This window comes from Lathamus discolor, chromosome 3 (genome assembly GCF_037157495.1).
Source record: "Lathamus discolor isolate bLatDis1 chromosome 3, bLatDis1.hap1, whole genome shotgun sequence".
Classification (NCBI taxonomy): Eukaryota; Metazoa; Chordata; class Aves; order Psittaciformes; family Psittacidae; genus Lathamus; species Lathamus discolor.
In genome coordinates, this window is record NC_088886.1 from 7893976 (window position 1) to 7919403 (window position 25428).

General features: G+C 38.9%; 1 protein-coding gene across 9 annotated transcripts in view; it reads left to right on the top strand.

Annotated features, from left to right (window-relative positions):
• The window catches only part of EPS15 (epidermal growth factor receptor pathway substrate 15), a 75906-nt gene that overhangs the window by 30933 nt on the left and 19545 nt on the right, over window positions 1–25428 (top strand). For all 9 annotated transcript variants that reach the window (XM_065673356.1, XM_065673355.1, XM_065673357.1 and 6 more), the window contains 11 exons: window positions 5818–5907; window positions 6250–6297; window positions 7252–7347; window positions 7773–7838; window positions 8295–8420; window positions 8887–8946; window positions 10082–10282; window positions 11782–11927; window positions 12793–12952; window positions 16505–16590; window positions 22284–22356. In XM_065673356.1, the coding sequence (XP_065529428.1) occupies window positions 5818–5907; window positions 6250–6297; window positions 7252–7347; window positions 7773–7838; window positions 8295–8420; window positions 8887–8946; window positions 10082–10282; window positions 11782–11927; window positions 12793–12952; window positions 16505–16590; window positions 22284–22356 (1152 nt within the window). The remainder of the gene's footprint in view (window positions 1–5817; window positions 5908–6249; window positions 6298–7251; window positions 7348–7772; window positions 7839–8294; window positions 8421–8886; window positions 8947–10081; window positions 10283–11781; window positions 11928–12792; window positions 12953–16504; window positions 16591–22283; window positions 22357–25428) is intronic.

Sequence of the window (25428 nt, forward strand, 5' to 3'; positions counted from 1 at the left end):
ATCACTGTCATGTATGATCTTCGGCACGTGCTTGTCTCTTCCTCCTGACTGCAATTGCTAAACCGCAGAAGTGTGAAGCAGAAAGCTGGATAAACTGAATTTAAGCACAAATGTGATACTGGTTCCTAAATCACTTAGCATCTTGCATTCATTAGAATATATAGCCTAGTGAAACTGGAGCACTATTTGTTATCCAGAAGTCTCAGCTGTATACATGAACATGATATTACTGTTCATGAAGTTGTGCTGATGGATTTGCTTTCCAGAGGATTAGTTTTCTGACTTGTTCAGCCAAACTCTTTTCTGCAAGCATTTGTCCTAAAGAATAACTTTCAAATGTACTGTGTCTGGAGTCTTTCCATTGCACTGGATAACTTTTTCCTTCCCTCCTTTAGATAAGGAGATCTCAACTTTAAGAATAGAAATGTTAGAAACACATTTCCCACTTTGTCCTGTGGTGCTGATAAAGCATGTTTTTATTCTTTTATACCAGAAGCACTTCAGAACGTTCCATGCAATTTTAGAGTAAATCCATCACCTGAAATAACTCAGATGCTTAGAACACTTCCAATTCTGTCACAAAGTAATTCATCTGGTATCATGTGTTGTGAAATGGATATAAATCCTGGGCTTTATACTTAGAATGTGATTGAAATCAACCTTTCAACAGAGGCACTCTTCTTTCAAATGAAAGTTTTTCTGTGTAACCTTTTCTAGACTGACTTTCAAAACAGGCTCAGTTTAAAGGACAAATATGTGTGATAAAGTAGTAGGAAATCACTTCATTGTATGATGCCCTGTAGCAGGTAAGCAGCGTGCCTTGATGAATCCCACATACTTCTCGCTGTTACTTTGTTGACTTAGTGACCGCAGATGTACATTCGTAACTTTTAGTCATTTCTGGCCCTTACAAAAAACAACTTGCAACAAGGGAGTTGCTGGCCAGCACAGCTATGGAAACTGCTTTCTGCACATCAGAGAAAAAGCTCTACCAAGCTGGTGTATAACTAACAAAAACCAGTGATCTTCTCAGTGCAATAGTCAAATATAAGCCAATTTCTGCAGTGTTTCAATGCTTAGTAAGTACTAGTAGCTTCCTTGAGCTATGGAAGTGTGCAAGAGGCAGTAATTTGTAAAGAAATTGAAATGAACCCTTTAAAAAAATATAGTTACTGAAATTTAGCTACTTAGTTGCACAGGAAGAAACTGTCCATATTGGGTTGAGTAATTATCGTAGAATAGTTAGGGTTGGAAAGGACCTTAACATCAACCAGTTGCAACCCCCCTGCCATGAGCAGGGGTTCCTCACAATATACCCTGTCACCCAAGGCTCTGTCCAACCTGGCCTTGAACACTGCCAAGGATGGGGCATTTACCACTTCTTTGGGCAACCTGCTCCAGTGCCTCACCACCCTCACAGTGAAGAACTTCTTCCTTATATCTAACCTGAACATCCCCCGTTGAAGTTTAAACCCGTTACCCCTTGTCCTGTCACTACAGTCCTTAATGAAGAGTCCCTCCACAGCATCCTTATAGGCCCCCTTCAGGTACTAGAAGGCTGCTATGAGGTCCCCACGCAGCCTTCTCTTCTCCAGGCTGAACAGCCCCAACTTCCTCAGCCTGTCTTCATACGGGAGGTGCTCCAGTCCCCTGATCATCCTCGTGGCCTCCTCTGGACTTGTTCCAGCAGTTTCATGTCCTTTTTATGTTGAGGACACCAGAACTGCACACAATGCTCCAGGTGAGGTCTCACAAGAGCAGAGTAGAGGGGCAGGATCACCTCCTTCGACCTGCTGGTCACACTCCTTTTGATGCAGCAGAAGCCTGCTTGTATCCTTTAAAGTCACCTTCCTCTGGGTTGGAGGTTGGGAAATAAAAACCAAACACAGACAATAACCATGCTGCTTTGTAACTTTCCCTAGCAGAAAAGTCCTAGGCTGGAGGTTTGCTGAGTGGATGCCAAGATTTCTGTGCTTGTGTGCAAGGTCAACTCCACTAACTGAAAAGGGGATTTGGTGCAGTGTCTTGGCAACTTTTTGCTGATAATATGAACAGCTGTCTCATACAGAGTGAATTGGATATTTAAACAAAATCTGAGGAGCAGGCTAACTACAAGGCTGTAGTGCTTGTAATTTTATTGCCCTGACCAGGAAATCCTCAACTGTATGAAATAAGCTCCTCTAATTAAAATTATACTAGTTATGTTGAAAACAGAAGATGTGTTCACTTTTGTAGTAAGTAATGTTTTGGGGAGTGCTTTCAGAGTTTTTTCTTCACTTTTAGAAGTATCTACAGACAACCTTCACCTGCTGCAGCATACTTTCTAAATGACACATTAGAATCATAGAATGGTTTCGGTTGGAAAGGACCTCAAGATCATCCAGTTCCAACCCCCCTGCCATGGGCAGGGTCATCTCCCACTAAACCAGGTCACCCAAGGCTCTGTCCAGCCTGGACTTGAGCACCGCCAGGGATGGAGCATTCACAACTTCGCTGGGCAACCCATTCCAGTGCCTCACCACCCTAACAGGAAATAACTTCCTCCTTATATCCAATCTAAACTTCCTCTGTTTAAGTTTGAACCCGTTACCCCTTGTCCTGTCACTACAGTCCCTGACGAAGAGTCCCTCCCCAGCATCCCTATAGGCCCCCTTCAGGTACTGGAAGGCTGCTATGAGGTCTCCACGCAGCCTTCTCTTCTCCAGGCTGAACAGCCCCAACTTCCTCAACCTGTCTTCATACGGGAGGTGCTCCAGTCCCCTGATCATCCTCGTGGCCTCCTCTGGACTTGTTCCAGCAGTTCCATGTCCTTTTTATGTTGAGGACACCAGAACTGCACACAATGCTCCAGGTGAGGTCTCACAAGAGCAGAGTAGAGGGGCAGGATCACCTCCTTCGACCTGCTGGTCACGCTCCTTTGGATGCAGCCCAGGATACGGTTGCTTTCTGGGCTGCGAGCGTACACTGAAGCCGGCTCAGGTTCATTTTCTCATCGACCAGCACCCCCAAGTCCTTCTCCCAGGGCTGCTCTGAATCTCTTCTTTGCCCAGTCTGTAGCTGTGCCTGGGATTGCTCCGACCCAGGTGTAGGACCTTGCACTTGTCATGGTTGAACTTCATAAGGTTGGCATCAGCCCACCTCACAAGCGTGTCGAGGTCCCTCTGGATGGCATCCCTTCCCTCCAGCATATCAACGGGACCACACAGCTTGGTGTCATCGGCAAACTTGCTGAGGGGACACTCAATCCCACTGTCTGTGTCACCCACAACGATGTTGAACAAGACCGGTCCCAACACCAATCCCTGAAGGACGCCACTTGTTACTGGTCTCCAGCCATTGACCACAACTCTGTGTGCAGCCATCCAGCCAGTTCTTTATCCACTGAGTGGTCCCCCTATCAACTTGATGTCTCCAGTTTAGAGACAAGGATGTCATGCGGGACAGTGTCAAATGCTTTGCACAAGTCCAGGTAGATGACATCAACTGCTCTACCCTTGTCCATCAGTTGCGTAGCCGCATCATAGAAGGCCACCAAATTGGTCAGGCAGGATTTCCCCTTAGTGAAGCCATGCTGGCTGTCACCAAGCACCTTGTTGTTTTTCATGTGCCTTAGCATGCTGTCCAGGAGAATGTGCTCCAAGATTTTACCAGGCACAGAGGTGAGACTGACTGGTCTGTAATTCCCCGGGTCTTCCATTTTCCCACTCTTGAAAATGGGGGTTATATTTCCCTTTTTCCAGTCGTCGGGATCGTCACCTGACTGCCATGATTTTTCAAATATGATGGCCAGTGGCTTAGCAACTTCATTCGCCAGCTCCTTCAGGACCCGCGGATGGATTCCATCAGGTCCCACGGACTTGTGCGTGTTCAGATTTTTAAGATGGTCTCGAACCAGATCCTCTCCTACAGTGGGCCCAAGGTCTTCATTCTCACAGTCCCTGCGTCTACCTTCTAAGACCTGGGTGGTGCAGTCAGAGCCTTTGCCAGTGAAGACCGAGGCGAAGAAGTCATTCAGAACCTCAGCCTTCTCCAAATCCTGTGTAGCCAGTCCTCCTAATAGCTTCCGGAGGGGGCCCACGTTGTCCCTAGTCTGTCTTTTATTTGCAGTGTAACTATAGATCCCTTCCTGTTATCCTTAACATCCCTAGCCAAGTTTAATTCTGACTGGGCCTTAGCTTTCCTAACCTGGTCCCTAGCTTACCCTAGTCTCTTAGGTCCATTCTCTGCAGTCTTTCACTAGCTAGTTCTAAGTCCATCTCTGGGAGCTATTTGCTTTGAACACCTTCTGTGTGCTGCACCTGTGAACATGGAAGATTGGTCTTACATTCCAGACAAGCTATTGAATATAGCCTTTTTTTAAACACAAAGCTATGAGACTGTAAATGATGCAATGCATCATCATCATCATCATCACCTAGTGTTTTGCTGGATATTCCCAAACTTTCTGTTCTGTCTGAAGCACTAGTTTTCACTAGGCATTCTCAGGCTGCTTCCAAGCCATGATGACTCTGTGTTCAGCAAGTGCTCAGAAAGCACTGATCTTCAAAAGTGCACACTGGGAAATCTGATGGTAACATCACATTATTCTTTCTGTGCAAGTACTTCAGTTTTCCATGCATGCTCATTTATTTGCACAATTTCAGTTTTGGGTCTCTCTTTTCTCTCCAGGAAGTATGGAAAGTAATTGACCTCTGTTGCTTCTTTCCTGTCCTTTGAAATGTTTATGTCACAAACTACAGTTTCAGGTCATCTTAGCTGATCATAGATGGGAAGACTATTTTTGAAGATGATATTCTATGTACTTTTATATGTAATATGTAACATAGTTGATCTCTAGATATGTCTTGTAGGACATATACAACGGTACCTGTCTGATGCCACAAGCCTGACAGGTTGAATTGATTAAAGATACCCTTAGTACTCTTCTTTATACTCTGTCCTTTTTAGGCACCCTCTTGCTTTATGGTCCCCAAGACTCACAGCTTTTCCTCTATTTCCCTTGTCCTCATGTCCTTACAAATCAAATGTTTTGCATGCATCAATGAGAAAATCCTGTGATTATAAAGGGCTAACTAGATAGGTTCAGATGATGGTCTAATGTGAATAAGCTTCCCTGTCTGCTATGTAACTTGAGAAATTCTTGGGGCTTTGTCTACACTTGAAACGTACTACTGGAGACTTTGAAATCCAGGCATAATCAGTGCTTACAACCTTACAACAGTGGACACTTGATTGCTTATGTATTAGTGGGTTTTCCTCAATTTTCAAGTGGAATTAATCTAAATCTTCATTGCTGACCTGTAAGAGTGTCTTGTGCTGGGGTGTCAGCTTGTGACTTGGGAGACTTGGGTTACCTTCACTGCTTTCTGTCCCAAACTGGGTCATCTAGGCAAAATTCATACCTGCCTGGGTCTTAGTTGTGTGCAATGGAGATAATAGTGTATTTTTCTGGAACACTGTAAAACATATGAGAGTGTGAAAGATGCTTAGATGCATATGCATAATATATCTTAAATTTGTCAGTGTTAGTTTAAGCTATCAACTTCCAAAGCTTGTCTATTGATACTTAATCTGAAGCAGCTAGCTCAAAATGTCTCCATTCTAATAGGATTTTTGATGAAAGGGAATTTTTATTGTAATATTTAATAAACATTTATTTAATATTTAAATTACTCTTCAGAAGTCTGAAGATTGGTCTGAAAGTGATGATGTTAACTTGAGCATTTTTCTTTGCTAGCTTTTTGAGAGCATGTGTAAAGGAGATGGCATCAACTCAAAAGGCAGATTGTCATGTGAGGTTTTTTTTTCTCCCCACAGGTTGATTCTGCTAATGCTGGAAGAGTGTTGGCTTCAGATGCGGCTGTTTTCTTGAAAAAGTCTGGATTGACAGATTTGGTACTTGGAAAGGTATTTAATGACAATCATGTAATTATCTTGTCTCTTGCTTCAGTTAGTAACCTGCGTAAATTAAAATGCTTAGTGCTACTAAAAGGATATGTGATTTTTCCCTAATGTGTTTTCAGTTGTGCTGTCTAATAGTCTCCAACTTCATTATCCTTGCTTGTTCTACTATGTATGTAGGTGGTGGTGGAAAATAAAACTACTTAAATGTGTCACAACAAGTAAGTGCTATCATGAAAGTCAAGACCTGAACTTTGATCCAAGAATGTATTGTTAAATGGAGTGGGAAGTTGCCAGCTTCCTCTCAGTGCTGTGGAACACTTTGTGTTTATTGTTTTTATGTTTTAGATTTGGGACCTAGCTGATACTGATGGCAAAGGTATCCTGAACAAACAGGTATGATTAGTTATATGATGTATGAGGTTTCTCTAATCATTAGCAAGCCTTGAAAGAAGATAAAACAGGTTTTCTAACTGATTCTTTCAGATTTTTCTAATTGTATCTAGATACGTTCTCCCTATTTCAGTGTAAGCTACAAGAAGTTAAGCAGCCTTTAGCTGCCTCATCAGTTTTTCTTCAAGTCATAAAATGAACTTTTGTGTAGCTGTGCAGTACAGTATGCTGAGAAGTTATTTAAGGGTTAACGTACTGCATTTACTACAAAGGTGACTTTCTTCTTAATCTCAGAAGAAATTTAATGCAGAAATTAAAATCCTAGTTTCAAAACTCTTAATTATCTAATTTTGGTGGACTTGACATCAGTATGTTCTGTTTGGAGTTGTTCTTCCAAAGCTGTAATGATGAATGGCATGGCAGTCACATGTGCTAGTGCTACTAGAAAGGTCTAATGTACGCTGATGTTTGGTTTGAAGTATAGTTACTTTAATAACAGCCTGTGGCGAGTGAGCTGCTTCATCCCATGGTAGGAAACGGAGGAGCTGGAAACATCTACCAAACATTTTTTTTCCCAGATTTCCTTTGGCTGCTTTTTCTCAAGTGCTGTATCTTTGTCTTCCTTGTCCATCAACTGCTACCTTTGGGATCAACTCAGTTCCTCCAAGATGAACAGATGAGCTTTAAATTTTCACTGCTCTGCCATAGAACTGCTGAGTTCTAAGAACTGACTGCACTAGCCAGGAAGTTACTAAATCCTTGGAGCTAGGGAGTACAAACTTTGCTTCACTGGACAAATTAAGTAGTTGCTGACTGCTGCTTTGTGTCACTTTCTGATCTCCTTTGAACCTATTTGCAACACTTTGTATATATAGCAATACTAGAAAAACTCTTAATTCTTCTGAAATTTGAGTATTTTCATATAATAAATCCTTTCAAATTTCATTTCTCCTGTAGGAATTTTTTGTGGCTTTACGACTTGTAGCATGTGCACAGAATGGATTGGATGTTTCCCTGAGTAGTCTTAATTTGCCTGTTCCTCCTCCAAGATTTGTAAGATTTCTTTTTTAATTGAACATATCAACTCGTGAATAAGAGCTGCTTTTAAGTGAACAATTGGGAAGGTTTGGTATAAATACCAAGCACTTCTGACAGTGATGTTGTAGGGCAGTAGGACCCTACAACAGGGGACAATTAAGCGTGTGGAATAAAAATAAGGTGCTATATATTCTAGTGGGGATTTGGATATAAAGTTGTGTATAATTTGAATATATATATGGCATTTGTTCTATTAGTGTTGTCCTTAATAGAAGAAATATGTTAAATTTCTTACTCTGAATTCTGGTATCCTTAATTAAGGTATGAATGATTAAAATGCAGTTCTGTGAAGGAGCACCTTCTCAAATATAGGAGTGGTTTTCCAAGGTCAGAACCATGTCTTTTTTAATGTGTTTGGTTTTTTTCCTGTTTTTCCTTAGACTGATACCAGTAGTCCTTTGCTACTCAGTGGAACAACACCGAGTGATGTACCATGGGCTGTTAAGGTAAACTAGAGATTGGGCTGTTACCTAGAACTATGATGTGGTTTGTGAGAAAACATAAGTCTAAGAAAGATATAATGCTGCTTGTAGCTATAATTGGTAAAGTATGATAAATTACCATTCATGTCAAATCTGTAATTAGGCGAGTAGACCTAATTTGATAAAAACACTTGACCTGTGGGAAATCTCTTCCTGTTTAGAAATTTTGGGGGAAAAAAGGGAATACTTATTTGAAGCCATGCAAATAATAGAAGAATAAATCTCACTGGGGTTTAGATGAGTCTCTAGCTGATTCAGAAATAATACCTTTTTCATACTGTCTTTTAGGCATCAGGAAGTGCAATGTATGTGTGTTTCCAACCAACTAAAGCAAAAAGTTAATACTTTTGAATGAACAGCTGCTTCTTAGGCTATGAATGTGACTGTTGCCACGAGTAATATTTTTCTTCTGCCCCTCAGCTGGAAGACAAAGCCAAATATGATGCTATTTTTGACAGCCTAAATCCTGTGAATGGACTGTTGTCAGGTGACAAAGTGAAGCCTGTACTCCTTAACTCAAAACTGCCTGTGGATATTTTGGGACGAGTAAGAGCACCTTCCTATTAATTGTTATTTCACAAATAATAACTGTACTGCATTCAGCAATATCAATTTTTCAAAGGGAGTATTTGTAGTAATGAGCCTAACTATTAAATACTCTCTTGTGGAGTGGCCACACATGTGTAACTACTAAACTGTAAAAAGTATATAAAATATTCTTTTGATACTTTGATAGATTGCCTCTTACTACAGTTTATCAGTTATGTGTACTCTTTAACACTTGGCTTAGGGCAGCGTGCCCTTAGCGTGCTCTGTCTCCAGCTTAAGTATCTCTCTTCTTTTGTATGGTCTATGTGAATGTGTGTTGCTCAGTGAAAACTTATGCTGTTCATCTTAATAGAACTTAGGATATGGTGGAGGGAGACTGTCCACGTTTGGTTTTAATGAGGTTCTAAAAAGGAAACTGCTGCAGTTCAGACAGTCATCCCTATATTCTGCTTTTTGTTGGTAGGTGTGGGAATTGAGTGATATTGACCGAGATGGAATGTTGGATCGAGACGAGTTTGCAGTTGTAAGTATCTTTTTCCTGTTGGGGTTTTGAAAGCCTAATGACAGTGGTTTAAAATAGATGTGTTGTATATTAATTTTTGACTGTTTGTGTGGTTCATTTATTGCCTTTATTCAGAGACCTTAACCAAGTTTAAGTACTATTTAATGTTTCTGTCAGTTCCAATGTCTGTCAATGCACAGCAATGATTTCCTTTGTGGGCTAAATGAGCCATTGAGAACCTGTGATCTGTGTCCCATGTGAGACTGTTTTCACTGAGGAGGTTTTACCTTCACCTTCAGTGTTTATGTAAAAAAAAAATTAATACCTGTTTAATTGCCAAGAATTGATGTTATGGGCAACATCAAAACTTTGTTTCTTCTAATATAAATGTGATTAATTTACCTTTTCCTGCTGTCATGTATATTTTTGAGAAAGGATAAAAGTGTAAAAATTGTCTTGCTTGAATATTGTTCTAGTAATTTTCGGGCTTCTTTATGCTCCTGTTTCTTTTGAAACCAAGTCCTTTAAGAGCCTAGTACTTACTTGTCACTATATTTGATTTCCTGTGTTTATGTTGTAATTCTTCAGATTTCTAGCTATGAGATCAGAGGATTGATATGCTCTAGGGAACCTTTTGAGATATAATACTTCACAGGTTATCAGTTTAATTTATAATATCTTTAAAATGCAGTTCTAAATCTTGAACAACAGTCATAATACCATCATATAGTGTGTATATATATATATATGTATATGTATATAATACTACCATATATACAAAATGTACCACTACAATAAAAGAACAGACGCTAAGAGTGATTCCTGGAGAAATGGTGAATACGTTAGAATTAAGTGTATGAGGTGTTTTCTCAAATAAAATTCCACAAGAGGTGGTACAAGCTTGGTAATACTTAGGTAAAGTTTAGTGTTCTAAAATATGTTGAGCTGCATTTGCTAAGCACTGAGCCTCAAAAGAAAGGAGTAATGAAAAGCACAGGTCAGAAGGCAAGAAGCTGCAATTCAGTTGAGGGGGGCTTGTAAAGGAGAAACATAATGAAAAAGATGCTACAGAGTTATTTCTTAACTTTTTTAAATTTATATATATATGTATATGTTTCTTATATATTAACATACACACACCTTGTTTTCTGTTTAGGCCATGTTTTTGGTGTACTGTGCTTTGGAGAAAGAACCAGTGCCAATGTCCTTGCCTGCAGCTTTGGTGCCACCATCAAAGAGAAAACCTATTAGTGTTCCAGGAACAATGCCATTAATTCCATCTTCAACATCTACCAAAGAGTCTCATCAGTCCTTGCCACCTGTAGGCATTTTGGCTGCCAAAACACCATTAACACAGGTATAGTCTGAAGTTAGGTGGGGTTAGATGACTTCTGCTTTTATACTGTGCATTGGAGACTGCCTGTATGAAGAGTCTTGACACAGGTTTTTAGTTTCCTTCTTGCCTGGTTGATGAATTTTAAGAGGCAGATGGGAAGACCAGGTGGTATGAAATTTATCTTGTTCTGCATCTTCTGGATGTCTTCAGATATAAACAGTTGGGTAAAAAAACATTATTTAGTAAGGAATTTAAAGATACTTTCCAAATAAGTATTTCAAGGTGTCAAGCTCAACCCCAAGTTGTAATATGAAGAAAATGGTTTAAAAATGTAGTATTGGTACATATATGCAGAACATAAATCTCTGGCTTAAAACTGATTTGAATATGGATAAGGTTTTAAAACCAGTTGTGGCAGGCACGTATGTGCAGTTGTGTGTGCATGCATGCATGCAGTTTGAAGAGGACATTATTGAAAGAGGAAAAGATAAGTACAAGCAGTGGGAAAAAGAAACAAAAGGTTTGGCATATCCACCTAAACACATGAGATTTGGTATTTGTTCTGAATGTGATTATTAATAAGTTTGATGCCTTCCACCCCACTGAGCATCTTATTTAATCCTGGTCATTTTAGAATCCAGAATTTGGAAAGATGTCTTTCCAGGTAGATTGTAACTTGTTCTATTCAGTATAAGAAAAACTTGAGAAGGTGATCTAAGAACTGTAGTTCATAATGCATAAGGTGCTGCTTGGACATTTGGATAATCGATAACAAACTGGAGGTGCCAAGGTTTTCATCTGCCAATTTACTTGACTGATGGTAAGTCTTTCTGTATGTATTACAAAGCAGTGCCATTCTGGGTGAGTGTCTCAATGTGTGTTTTGTGTACAGCACCATTTGGGATTCATCTGTTGAATGTCCTTGTATGCTGAAACTAATTAGCATTCATAAGCATACACTTGAAGCCACTTTCACTCAAAACCAAGCCAAACATCTTTATGATAGCTTGGTGTTTGGAAAAATTGCTGAAGTAAGAGAAGTGTTTTTAATTCCCATCTTTACCTTGATTGGAGGTAAATTCTACAATTTAGAATGTGCCAACTATTAAAAGTCTGGGCTTGAGCAGACCAGCTGTCTAAAGCTGTCCAGCTGTGTAAAGAGAAATGAAATTGATAGAGCCAGGCAGTAAGCAGCACTGTGACTGAGGGCACAACCCCATGCTGGGAGGAGATCTGGGCTTCAGGGAATGCTTTTAATGCACAGGCAAAGAGGCAGAGCAGTACCAGGCAGACTTGGTGCTTCACTCATGTAAATACTTTGCTTCTGCTTTTGAACTCGATTGTGGATCTCTGATTTGGAGGATACAACTGGTTCATGAACTGGGCACCAATATCACTTTCTGTGTTGTGGTCCTTGACTTATGTAACCCTGAAAGGAACTGTCTGAAAAGAGACCTGCCTATATCTCAGGATTGTGGGTTTGATTTCTTTTTTTCCCCTCATATCCCCCCCCCCTTCAGTGGGTTGTGTCGCCTGCAGACAAAATTAAGTATGATGAGATCTTTCTGAAAACTGACAAGGACATGGATGGGTTTGTGTCAGGTGTGGAAGCCAGAGAACTATTCTTGAAGACAGGACTGCCTTCTGCTCTTCTTGCACAGATCTGGTAGGTTTTTTTCCCTATGACAGCTGTTTAGATGATGGCATGGTTCTCGTTCCTTCCTAGCACTTAAAGAAAAGTGCTATGTTGACATTTCTGAGAAGTGTAAGTTGGGTAACTTATTTGCTTGTACTTTAGGACAGAAATGGGGGGAAACCGAGTTTATGCTATTCATCCTGTCTTAGGGGAGGAGGTAAAGCGCCTGAACACAGATTGTTACAAACAAATACTGCAGTTGAGATGAACTTGTGTATTTAAGGCATCGTAGTGTTGCTGTGTATCTAAACTTTGATACTGTCCATATACTGGTAAAGAGAATTATCTGCATAAAATTCTTAGCATGTGAAGCTTACTGCCCATCTCAGTCTATAACTTACTCATCTGTCATTGCAGATAGCAGTGACACACTGCTATTTTAATTCTTGCCCCACTATAAGCTATCATGGGGCACTCTGATAGGAAAAGCTTTTTTTTTTTTTCTCTTTCCAAGGTATGGTTAACACAGCCTCTAATTTGGGAGAATTTAGGTAGACTTGTACTGGCTGTGGAAAGGTTGTAGTTCTTTAATTTAGAAGGCACCTCAGTTACAGGTACTTGGGTGGTGTTAGTGACTTACGGCTCTGATTCTGCCTTTCACCAGATCAGAACTTAATTGTAACAGAGCTGTGGGCCTTAGCATGCAAAGAGAAAGTGGCTGTGTATGTTTGAGTAATGTTTCCTATTTATTACCATGCCTTACTTCTATATTGCATTATTTTAGAAGTGATACACACCAGTAATTTTGGCATTTTTAAATGACAACAAGTATAATAAACAAGGTTGTACCTGCACAAATGAGGGCTTGATTTATTTAATGTGCATCTCTGTACAGGGCTCTCTGTGACATGAAGGACTGCGGAAAGCTGTCAAAGGAACAGTTTGCTTTGGCTTTCTATTTAATTAATCAGAAGTTAACGAAGGGCATTGATCCACCTCAGGCTCTGACTCCAGAGATGATCCCGCCTTCAGACAGGGGTGTCAGTTTACAGAAGGTAAGGATGGGTTTGGCATTTTTAATGTCCATCTCAAAGAAAGAATGTTAATTTAAAAGGCCGCACAAAAAGCACCTCAAATACTGGCTTATTTAAATTTATCATAATATCAGGAACAAAACAAGTCTTGGGTGCAAAGACTTGACAAAAACCTGTTCCATCCATATTTCAAATTGGAGCTGTCATTTATTATGCCTGCCAACCAAGCGGAGAGATCCCATGTTGGGAAAGCATTAATTTCTTTTTTGAAAGAATAATCCTTCTACTGCGTATCTAAAGAAATTTTAGGTTGCATCTGAAATAACACTCCCAAGTTCAGTGTTTTTCTCTTAATGTGTTCATGGTTACTTCTTTTCCTATTGATCTTTTTGAAGAAGTCTGGAAACAATGTGAACTAAGTAAAGTTTAGAACTATGTTGTTAAAGTTTAAAAAGTAAATGCTCCTCCATTTTATACTTCACACTTTAAACATCCTCATAGTCTGTTGACTGCCATCTACCTTAACCCAGCAGTAGACTGTACCTCAAGCAGTTCAAGCTGTATTTATCAGAATGGTAGAGCTCATCACAAATTCTTACCTGTTTTACACATCATGAAGTCTGATGTGAGTTACCTTTTCTTGGTTGTGCAAAACATTGCCCTAATTCTACAACTTTCTTAAACAGAATGAAAAATCCATACCTGGAAAAAAGATGAAACTCAAAATTTGGCACTACTTTTGAGTTTCTGTAGCTGGTATCTAATTCCTTTTTTTACATTCTGTTTTTAAAAAGTAATTGCTTTATTTGCAACTCTACTAATCTTTTTTGTATGTTTGCTTTCCTTTCTATGTCTCTTTTCTAGTTTGGACTGTTTTTTCCATTCTGCACCACTCTGCTTTTCATCCTTATTATTCTGTCAGTTTGTTAACTCTGCTTTCTCAAGGTTAGAGAATCTTTGCTTTTCTAATATTTACTGTCTGTTGGTTTAATGATGAACATCCTTCTAAGACTCTTGCATATTCATTGCAATAGCACAGCACTTCTCCAAAGTGTCACAGTACCTTGCAGTCTGAAATTATTGCTGATTTCCAGTGTTGTTCATCTGGCAGAACTCCAAGGTTCTTCCTTGGACCCAGAGCTCTGTGTCTGTTACCTTTTGGTAACACTTGCTGCTTATCCTAATGCTGCATCTTACCCTGTTCAAATGACTGAGGAAGTGGTGACAGAGCAGTAGGCCAATGTAATAGTTTGCAGTTGTTATTTACTGATTATATTACAGAAAATTTAGCGATGAGAACATTTTAGACGAGATCACTGTTGGTTACTGCTCTTCTATGTGTGTGAATTGTTTTAATAGAACTCTCAAAGATATTAGTGTGCTGTTTTGTGGGGTTTTTGCATTAACATAAATGATAAGAGTATGAATATTGTGAAAGAAGGTGAGTTAGCTTTAGTTAGCTTTGTAAATCCTCACCAAGAATTCATTTTACTAGATCGAGCTGAACCTTCAGTTTATTTTGAGCTTTTCAAAAGAGATGTTGTCTGTTGATAAGAAATAACCTGTTTGCCCAAGATTATTGTTCAAGAATTGAACTTGAAGGATAAAAGCAATAGATAGAAATAGGCTTTTTGCTGGTTTTCTTGAAGTGGCATGGCTTACACTGAGGGGGGCAAGACCCAGACTTACCCCCCAAACCCCACCTTAGGCTTCATCTTCTAAATTGACCAATATACAGGTAGTAGCAGACCTAATCAGTAAGTATAATGGCAAACCATTATGTTTTTAGAACAGGGAAAATTAACTTGTGACCCTTCTTGCTAGATATTCAGAATGCGTATGTGTGTATATTGCTGTTATCTAATGTTTGGTTTCCTTAGAGAATTTTATGACCATGGTAGTGTAATGTCTATTTCAAGTCTGAGGCCTGAATGCGATCCCATGGGATCGCATGAATGGGATACAGCAGCAGTCTAGTAGTTGTTGCTGCGTTTCTTTACTTAGAACTCTTTGAGGTTGCTAAATTGTACTTGCATTACCAGCCGGAAAACTTAAACTTACCTGCAGGTTCCTCTTAAAGAATTTTGACAGGGATTCACTTTTATTGCTGTTTTGAGTTTAAAGACTCAAACCATTGTTTGCATGCATGTTGCAGTGTAGTAGATGGCAGCAAGCAGCTCTAACTTATGTCTTTGTTAACTTGTATATTGAAGCTAAAAATGGCTTTTATGTTCCTCCCTCACACCAGTTCTCCTGAAAAATTGCAAATAAGACTGAACTACATCTTGTTCAAGCTTGATGCTGGCGTCAGCATGCAGAATAACTGATGAGAGAAGGAGGCCTGGAAAGAATTTGAACTTGTAGCTAATAGCTCCATGTTCTCCTTCTGCCTCTTTGCTAGGAGAAGTAAAATCTTTCTCACTAGAACACCATGAGCAGCTCCACAAACCTCTTGTGTAATTCCTTTAGAACAGGACTGAACGTCATAGTCATTTGAGAAGCTGTATGCTAAGCAGTTTAAGAATAGCTATACGGCTTTTTTTATTCTCAGTTCATGATATTTGTTCTAGTAAAATATGCATGAATAACCTATAGTTCTGCTAAATAATACTTTCTGCCAGTGTGCCCAGATTTACTGTTTAGGTCTTTTCATGGCTCATGTTTGCTTTTTGTTCTGTTTTTCTCCAGAGTATAAGCTTGAATAAATACATAGTTAATAACACCTTGATTTATCTTTAGAGAAACTTTGGCATTTAAAACCTTTGGTGTTATTTTGGGAGTATCACTGCCTTTTTTTAATTATATATATATATACTTTTCCTCTGAAGTTTGTGTTTGTCCTGGATGCCTTTATTCCACTTCCACCTGAGGGAAGTGATGTATTTATAGACCTAAACATGTTCTTGTGATAAGGCATAGTAGAATAATTACAGCATTTGCTAATTTGTGTCTTTAGCCGTTGTTCTCTAGTCATATGTATACTTTTTTTGAACCAAATAATTTGTTTTATAGTAATTGTCTTATAAAGACACTAAGTAAATGGGAACTCATGGGCATAACTTGACTTTGTTTTACCAAAGTTGCATTCAGTACACTGAACCTTCACATTAAACTATCTCGGTATCACTTAAAGCATTACAAAGTATCTACACTTTGCAACAGGAGGATCACCAAGGTGAAGAAATATGAAAGTACTAAACAAACCAAACAACTCTGAAATGAATGCTAGAAAGCCAGCTAAACATTAATTTTAGAATTCATTTAAGTGTTAATTTTAGAACTAGATTTATTTGTTTGTATGATCAGGTGGTCCTGTGCTTTGTGGAAGATGACGTCAAGAGATTACAGGAGAGAAACTGTTTGAATTACTAGATATATTGGATGTATGTTGTGTTGTGTTAATATAACATCTGGACTGATTGTGCTTTTTTGAACCAAGTGTGAAGATTTGAGATACAATGCTACCAACCATTGTTATAAGAGGATAGCTCATGCTATCACAAAAAGTGAATTTAATATAGTTGTTGGACAGCATAAACTATAAACTAACAGTATGTATTTTTTATCTTTCAGAGTACTCAAGGAACAAATTTGATAGCAGATTTTTCTGCGATTAAAGAACTTGACACATTAAACAATGAAATAGTAGACCTGCAGAGGTAGGTAAAGAAGGAATAGTCATCGTTGCCTTAGGTTCAGTTGTGCTACTTACTGGGTTTGTTGTTTTGTTTGGGTTTGTTGTTTTGTGTTTTCTTTTTAAAACCAATTCAATGCATAAGACAAACCCAGGTGGCAATAGTCTGCTTTGCTAAAAATACATGGTTAGCATGTCTGTAATGCTGTTTTAACACTTCTACTTCTTGTTCGCTCAGATGAGTGCATTTAATAACAGCAAGACTGCTTCTGGGTATCTTTCCTATACGGAGATGGAAATAGATTGTTTCCCATCCTGAGATAGAAGCGTTCTTTCTTGCTCAGCTTTACTGGCAGATGAGAATGGATCTTTAGGATACTGGAATCATGATACGAATTGGTATTAGTTGTCTTTGATTTGTAGAGAGAGTTCTGAGGACTCTTTTCTAGTGGCAGTAAGAAAATGAGAGGGAAAGATCAAGTATGTAGGGTAGAGAGTTAGAAGGTGACAGTTTGTGTAGGGGCCTCTGTAGGGATTTGGTGGTGGTAAAGATGGACATGCTTCTCTTTTGTTCAGTAAATTCAACTGATGCACTGAGAAGAACTGTTTTACTTTGAGGTCTGCAGACCCTTGGGTTCCAGTAATTATTTCTAATCTAATTAAGATAATGACTTCAGGTGACTATGAAAATCAAATATTGTATATATATGTATAGTCTCCAGACTTAGCAGATATTTTTCTTTCGGTTTGGGTGTCTTTTTTTGGTTTTGGTACTATCATGAATCTACCAAAAATTCTGTTAAGAACAGTTAATCCTACGATTTTGTAAGTGAGGGTGCTTTGTGTTGATGGAATCTGGCTGTCGTCTTCATGTCACTTGCAGGAATGGTTTAATTTGGCAGTGTGTCAAAGCACAGTCTGTTTCCTAAATACATAAATGTTTTTTCACTTCAGCTGCTTGTTCCCCCTCTTATTACTCCCACTGCCTCCTCACTTCTCCCTGCTATGCTTTCCTCGGCTGTTCTTTAGGTTATATTAATTCCAGTTTTGGATTTTGACATTTATTAACATGAAATGTGATTTGCAATCGTGTATGTTTGCTGTTGGCGTCTTAGAGGGAAATAAATCGTTCACCAGCATGAATTTGTCGATGAAGTTGGTTTTCAGTAGGTGAACTTGCAGCCTAACATGCAAGCTGTTCTATTTATGTCTTGTTTTCTTTTATTACTGTGAGGTGTGAAGGATACATTGCCTTTGGAAAGTTATTGCTTCCGTTTCTTCAGTGGCGAATATACTTGGGCAATTATTTAAGACATGTTTGAGTGATATTAGGTTGTTGAAGGTATGGTGGGGGCAACTGTGTATTAGTTCTGTTTAGAGATTAAAAGTTTACTTTGATATGATTTTTGATGTTCAGAACAGAACTGGATTAATGATCAGAGGCTTAGGCCTATTTCATCAAGCTGAGGTATAATAGAGGGTTGTATGGTTTCACTGAGAACAACTGTCAAACTCTCAATGGTCTAAAGTACATTGTGGCTCATGTAAAATTTTTTCATCTTAATTTTTTTTTTTAAGGAAAGTTGAGGGGTTTTATTACTTGAAAATCCTTTAGCCATTGTAGAAGAGTTATTTTCCGTAGCAGAGGAACTGTTGCCTTCCTGTACCTTTCCTCAGCACAGGTGGCTGAAGCAACAGATTAATCTTTGGTAAACACAGGAAACTTTTTCATCTTTGGCACGTCTACATTTCAGTTACAACTGGTGACATTTTCAATCTTGATAGTTACCATATAAAAATGAAATTTAAACTTAGTTTTGTTCATTATTAAGGCATATTGTTCAGCTGTTGGACTCAATATGCAATAATTCTAGACCATGATTCCATTCAGGAGTATCCATCAGAGTTGCATTTCTGAGACCCAGTTATAGAAATTGAATCTATTTTTGAAATGCAGTCCAATAAAAGCAGCAGAGGAAATGCCCAAAAGAATGACAATGTGTGGAAAACATAGCATTTTGAAAGACTGAGCGAAAAACACAGAGGTGATACATTTGTAGCTCAACAGTTTGTGTGGGAAAGATATCTGGTACCCAAAAGCTTTTTAATTTAATTCAATAATTCAGGATGGTGGAGGCTGAGGATCAGATGAAGAATAAAATACAGTGCACTTATTAGTGAAGATGATTCCTCTCTGGGAGGGGGATGATTTGCCTAGGGACATTGAATCTGCATGAGATGCGGAATGTGCATCATTTTGAGCCTGTCAGCGCTGCTGCCTACAAGTTCTGTTTCAGATGCACCATATTTTTAGAAAGCTATTTGGAGCTTTTTTTGATCAGCATTGTGGGAGGGTAGACCAGATGTTCTTAATATTCTTTTTTTGTGCCATAAAACCTTTTTCTTCCCCAACAAACCCTGCTTTGCTTTCGTGCGTTCAGAGCTATCTATGGCCCACAAATTCGTGGGATTTCTTTGCGCTTTGACAATATGACGTTACTCTCTAAGCATGATAAGTAGTTGAGCTTAACTTAGGATACCTCAACAGAGGTGCCATCCTTCACATACGTTGGATAGGAACAGTTATACTGACTGAATATAAATCAGGTTGAAAGGACCATAAAGCTGGTAAGTTGGTCTCTTAAAAGCAGGGAAACAGCAAAACATTCCCAGAAAACCAGGGCAACCTCTCCCTGCCCTGTACTGGCATCAAGTCTTAGTTTCAGAGTTCAGAGATCTACAGCTTCTTAGCAAAGAAATGTTAAGAGTTTTAACATGGGCTAGATTACTTCTTCTAACCTCTGTTTTGGAAGTAACTGAGCTGTTGCAGCTGAAGAGATTGGGGGAACAAAGAGGAGAAGAAACAGGGGAATAGCATTGCCAAACTGAAGTGCTACTGCACTAGGAATTGCCAAAATTACAAATGTTTGTGGAAATAAGGAATGTTGGGCAACTGTGAGTGTAGATAATGCTACCAGCCCTGCGCGTAGGCATCTGTCACTTATTATGGAAAATGGAACGATGATTTTTTTTTCTTTTGTAGTTAAAGTGGTTCTAAGTGGCCATCGAAAAGCCTGGCCAGGGTTGTTTCATGCTTGGCTTGAATGCCTCTACTGACATAGGAACTGCGGTTGTCAGCTATAATGAGTATCTGCAATGTGCTGGCTACCATTTATAAAGTACTCCATTCACAAATTAATATAAAGCTTATGGATTTACTAAGATTATGTGGTTGTAAATCATGAAGTATCTGCACTGGAGAAACCATCTATTAGTTAAGGGCTTTTTTAAATCATTGCTTTTAGTTCCTTTGATGAGAGGTTCTCCTGACCTGACTGCTGTTTAAATGCATAGGGAAATAGCATTGCTTTCATAAATTCACTTAAATTGGTTACAAGTGTCCTTTATTGGCAAGACTGCAGTTCTTTGTTGGGTTGGTTTTTGGTTTGGTTTTGGGTTTTTTCCCAAGTACTGATGTGGTAAGGGCCTTTATGATCCAGGAAATCTGTCATATCCAATAAATCAATTTTGTTACTTGTTTTTGGTTCTTTCAGTTGCTGAGCATTTCTACAGGGGCATACCAGATAGTTTGTAAAAGAAATGGAGGCATTCAGAAGAATTAGTGAATTAAGTAGGTCTGTGTTGTCTTTTTCTTTCTGAAACAAAGAGGCATTACTTGGGGGGGAGGAGGGGATGTGTGATGTGTAGGCTATATACACTCAGCTTGTTTGCCTTTGCCTGAGACTGCTGCCTAAGCTTTTCTTGTTCTGCCTGACAATACTTCTTTCACTTGATTTTTTCCAATTCCTTGTTTGTGTTGTGGTTTGGCCAGTGTAAGCTGCCTGTGGGTGGGTATTGTATCCTGTCACTTGCTTAGCATAGTCCAGATTGCAAGGTTTAGGTACCTGGCTTCTGTTGGAAAAAAAAAGGGAAGTGTTCTTCCTTCATCTCTGACAGTCTCTTAGGCGTATCCATGACAGTAATGTGGAAAGGCTGTATATTAAAGCATATGTATCTGCTTGCTGTTGTACTTCCTGTCTTCATTCCCAGTCAGGCAGAATAACAAGTATTTATTTACCTAGTCAATTATTCTCTTTTATCTTCAATGAGGAATAATATGCCTCAGTGTTTGCTGTGTTTGATGGGTGTCTGAGGGCTTCAGCCTGATCTGTAGTTAGATGTGTGGAATTAATTGCTTTACTGAGTTTGAGACCCTTTGTTCAAGGAAAGTTAAGGAAGGCAAAATCAACAGAACTTGTTTCAACCTTTTGTTGCAGTGCTTTATATAGCTAAGAGCAACTATGCTACAAATACTAATTTATTGAGCTAGAGGAGTGTGCTATAGCTTTGGTGTAAATGGCAAAGATTTGCTTAGAATTTCCATGATACTTTTTCATGGTGAGTAGAAATTGAGAAATTTTATGAAACTTGAAGGTTCACACTTAACAGAATATCTAACCTTGTTCTTCGGAGTTCCTCTTTCCGCATCTTTTCTCTCCCTTCCGTTTAAACCTTCCCTTTGGGCACAATCAGCAAGCTGTTCTTCAGTTAGATGCTGAGATAAATAATAGCAGGATATAACTTATTGTAATTATTTCTCAGAGCAAATGTTCATCTAAGATCTGTGACATTTGGGGGGGGTGTTATTTGTATCTTTCACTGTACGTGGTTTAGCAGTAAACAGGAGTTCCTTAGCTTGAGTGAAGAGAACATAGATACTTTGGAGACAGAAATGCTTTCTTTTCTATTAGAAAAGAGTAAACAATAAGATTAATAGTTTTAGATTACTTACCCATCTGCTGTATGAAGATACCTTAATTTCAGTATGGACTAGTGATGTAACTTGGTAGCTTTTCACTATGGTGTTTCATTTAGAAATGTTAGTTTTATCATTGTTCAAATTCCAACTTCTAATGTGCGTGCTAATCTGCTAACAAAATCGTTATGAAGGTAAATATCTGTATACAAAAGATAGTGTTAAAACTGTGAAGCTTAATGATTCCATATACTATCTAGAGATAAACATGATCTTTTCCAAAACAGTAACACTTTCTGAGTGTATTTCTGAGCTATTGTTATGCCTGACTGCCAGGGATTTATTGATGTCATAAATAGTCACTTTTCAACTTGAATAAATGTCTGTAGAGACAGACTTGATATGACACAGCAAATAACTACATGTAGAGTTTCTGAGCCAGGAGTGATTACAGCAAGCTAACCTTTCTTCTTCTGACTGAGGTTACCAACAGCTACATCTACAATCAGATAGGCAAAGTTCATTTATCAGCTAGATTGGCCTGCTGGAAATGTTTTCTAGCTGCTGTTAGCATAGGAATTACTGCGTTTGCAGGGGTTAACAGATGGAATCTGATGCAATCCCTCCCACTTTTCCCAGCAGTTTTCATTAGACAAGTGCTCCATAGCAACAGTGAGATCACTGGAGACAGTATTTCATTGATTTCTCCCTCCCGCCCCCTTCCATTTTTGAGCCATTCTTATCACTGAAGTGCAGTTGGGGGAAAAGACGGGGTTTTTATGCAGAACACTTATGTGGGCTTCTGTCTTGTAAATAATTTGGAAAGCAGAAATCCCTTACATCTTTTGTGTTTAATGTTTCACTATGTATTTAAAGAGAGATACAGGCTTAGGGGGCTGGATAACTGTACCTGCTGTAGCTGATGTTCTGAAGTATTCTTGCATTGTTTGCTGGTCTTCTAGGGAAAAGAATAATGTAGAGCAAGACCTGAAGGAGAAAGAAGATTCCATCAAGCAGCGGACAAGTGAGGTCCAGGTAAATAAGACACCCAATTACTGTTCGGACACTTGATACTGCACCATAGGGTGCTTTAATAGCAGTGGGATTACTGAGTCAGTGAAAAGAATTAAAATTGGTGGCTAAGAAAAAGATACTTTGAGGTGTATTTTCTATATGCATGTGGGTTGGTGTTGGTGTATATATTTATATAAATGTGTGAGCTCTGAGGATATGTCGCCTGCATGGATTATCAAATGAAAAATATTAGAAGAGAATAGACTCCCTCTGTGTTTTCCCTTGTTTTGTTTTTAGCAAGGCTTTCTAATGTATAATTAAAGCTAAAGAAGGCACTGTAGCACTGCAAATTAATAAACTGAAGTGGCTGAATTAAAAGGGTTTGTATACGAGGCTGCTTCTTAAGAGTCGCAGTAATTACCAGCTTGGGTGGAACGTTGACTCAAGTTAATTTTGCCTAATATGAATGAATTAAAAAAATGATCTGTTTGATTTTCATTTAAAAGGCTGACATTGAATTCACAGATTATTGGGAAATGTAAATTTTGCAAGTGGTTTACAAGGACTAAAAATCATCCAGTCAGCATCAGTGTTCAGGGTGTTAACAGTCTAGCCAAGCTCTGAATTAAATGCTGCAAAGCAATATTTCAGTTAGATTTTAAGCTGTAAAAGCAGTTGGAACTGCTGCTTAAGATAAAAACTTCCATGTGTGATACCTGACCACTGACATTTATTTCTACATTTATTTTAGGAATCTTTATTTTAAATATTGGATTAAGAGCAAATTATGCCAGATTTCTGCATTTTAGATTGTGTTGGGGCAGAAAAAGAGCCAGTGTGTTACAATAGTTGTGCATTTTGTGCTTGATTGTCTAATATCCTTAAAGCTTAGCTGATAATTAATAGTCTGACCTTTCAGGAGATAATCAGATGCTGGCCTGTTAGTCACGATGGCAGCCAGATAGAGCAGCTGCAGGAATGCATACAGAAGTTGCCCATGTCTGTGATTCTGCCCATGCTTGCGGTGGTCACTGCCCCCACTCCCACTCTGCAGATTGCCTTTTCACAATTAAAAATTCCTACAGGTATTCCTGGTTTTGTACCCAGGATGTTTTTTGTTAGTGTGTTATGGAATCTGTGTGCGCGTTCATGTGAAGGCTGAGTTCTCTGGTGCCTTTGCACAAAAGGTGCAAAGCCTAAATAAAACCCTTACCTGTAATATTATAGTATTATTGTCATCTGCATGTGTTTAGTGTTTTGAAGTCAGCAGCATTACAGAATCAATTAAAGCATCGTATCTAGAGCAGTAATGTTGGAAGCGGCCGTCTCAGGTCTTTAACCTCTTTGTGATCACACGAGCTCTTTGTCCCTTGTTAAATATAGAGTTACAGAGTTCTGTCAGTCTGCAGAGAAGGAACAGTCTATTACTGGCTTCTCAGAAAAATGGGAACCATTGGGATCAAACAGGAAATGGCTGCAGCATTTATTTAAGCCGGTGGCCCTTTATCTCTGGCCCTTTCTTGCTCCTGAACGTGGGAGGACCTGCATGTTTCAGGAAACTTTCTAGAGCTTCAAAGAGCAGTGGTGACAGACTAAGAATATCTTTACATCATGCTGCATTTCCTCTGGATTTATTCTACTGGTGACATTTCTAAAGACGGTGTACAAAACCAATGCGTTCTTATCTGCCGCCTTGGATCAAGCCAGTTTAGTGGCATCACGCTCCATGGTTCTGATATCAGAATTACTTCCATGTGCACAAATTATAATCTCAAATATAGTTGGGGTCTGTGATGTGTTGAACTGATTTTTATGGGAGGAGGGAAAGAATGGCAGGTTTTTTTTTTTTCTCTGTAAAATAACTTCTATACTATGTGAATAGCTGTTAAAAAAACAAGACAGAAAGTGTTAGAAGGAACCATTGATGGGTTTTAATGTGCTTGTTAAAATATCAGCTCTTCAGTAGCAAAGAATAGGAGTGTTTTTACTTAAAAAATTATGGGCAGAATAAGAAAGATCAAGAAACTTCTAAGGCACAGTTTCCTTATTCTGTGATTGGATTAGCCTTTTCTTATAAATACAGGAGTAATAAACTCAGATATTAAATGTTCCTGTTGGCAGTAGAGACCTTTGTTTTACAGCATTGGTGTGTCAGTAAAACATTAGGTTTTGACCGCATACCAAGTGATATCAGAAAATGCCTTTACCTGGCTGTCCCCTTGCATTCTCATCACCAGCCCTCTCTTCTAGACACTGATAATGGACTACAGTGGTTTTCAGCAGCTGGACACTGCCTCAAGCAGTGGGGCTTTGGACACATCCACAAGGCTCTCGTCTTGTATCTAGCACTTCACATGTATGGGCATGGTTTGTCAGTCTACCTGCTAAGACTCTGAAATAAGTAGTAATTCTCCTGGCTTTCCCAATAGTTACAAGTTCCCAGGAATTTTATTGATGTGAAGTCAATAAAATGGGACACTGAAACTTTGTAAAGGAATTTTTAGAACAAATGCCTGTAACTCCTGAAAAAAACATAATAGATGTTCATGTCATTAGGGGGTAAAAAGTGTAACTATATATGAGACTGCTTCAGGGGAGAAGAGTGAAAGATATCTTGGGATTGTGGCTCTCTAAGCAGTCTGGAATGTTTCTGGCCTTCTCTTCCAGCCTTTTGATCTCCTTGTTGGCCTGAGTTTCCTTAAATAGATTTATGCGCTGAGTATCCCACTCAATGCTGGGTTTTCTCCATTCTTTCTTAGTTGCAGGGCACCCAAGCCATTAGGAAGTCAGTGAAGTTTAACTTTTCCATGCTATTGCAGGCTTCATAGTTCTTGATAGCGCGTGAATCATTTGGTGAAGTACACACCAAAAAGCTATTAAATCTCCCATCAATCTATGGAAATACACACCTCTGGACTTCCCTTGTCCACCTCAAATATGTTAATGGTTTTCATATAGACTCTCACTGAGTGCTTGAACATTGAGGTGTTGCTTCTCTGTTGAGGGTGTTCTTTGAAATTCAAGTTTAATTGGAGCCTGGTTTCCTTCATGAAGGATGCATGAAGATGTATCTGAGCATTCAGGATACAGGAA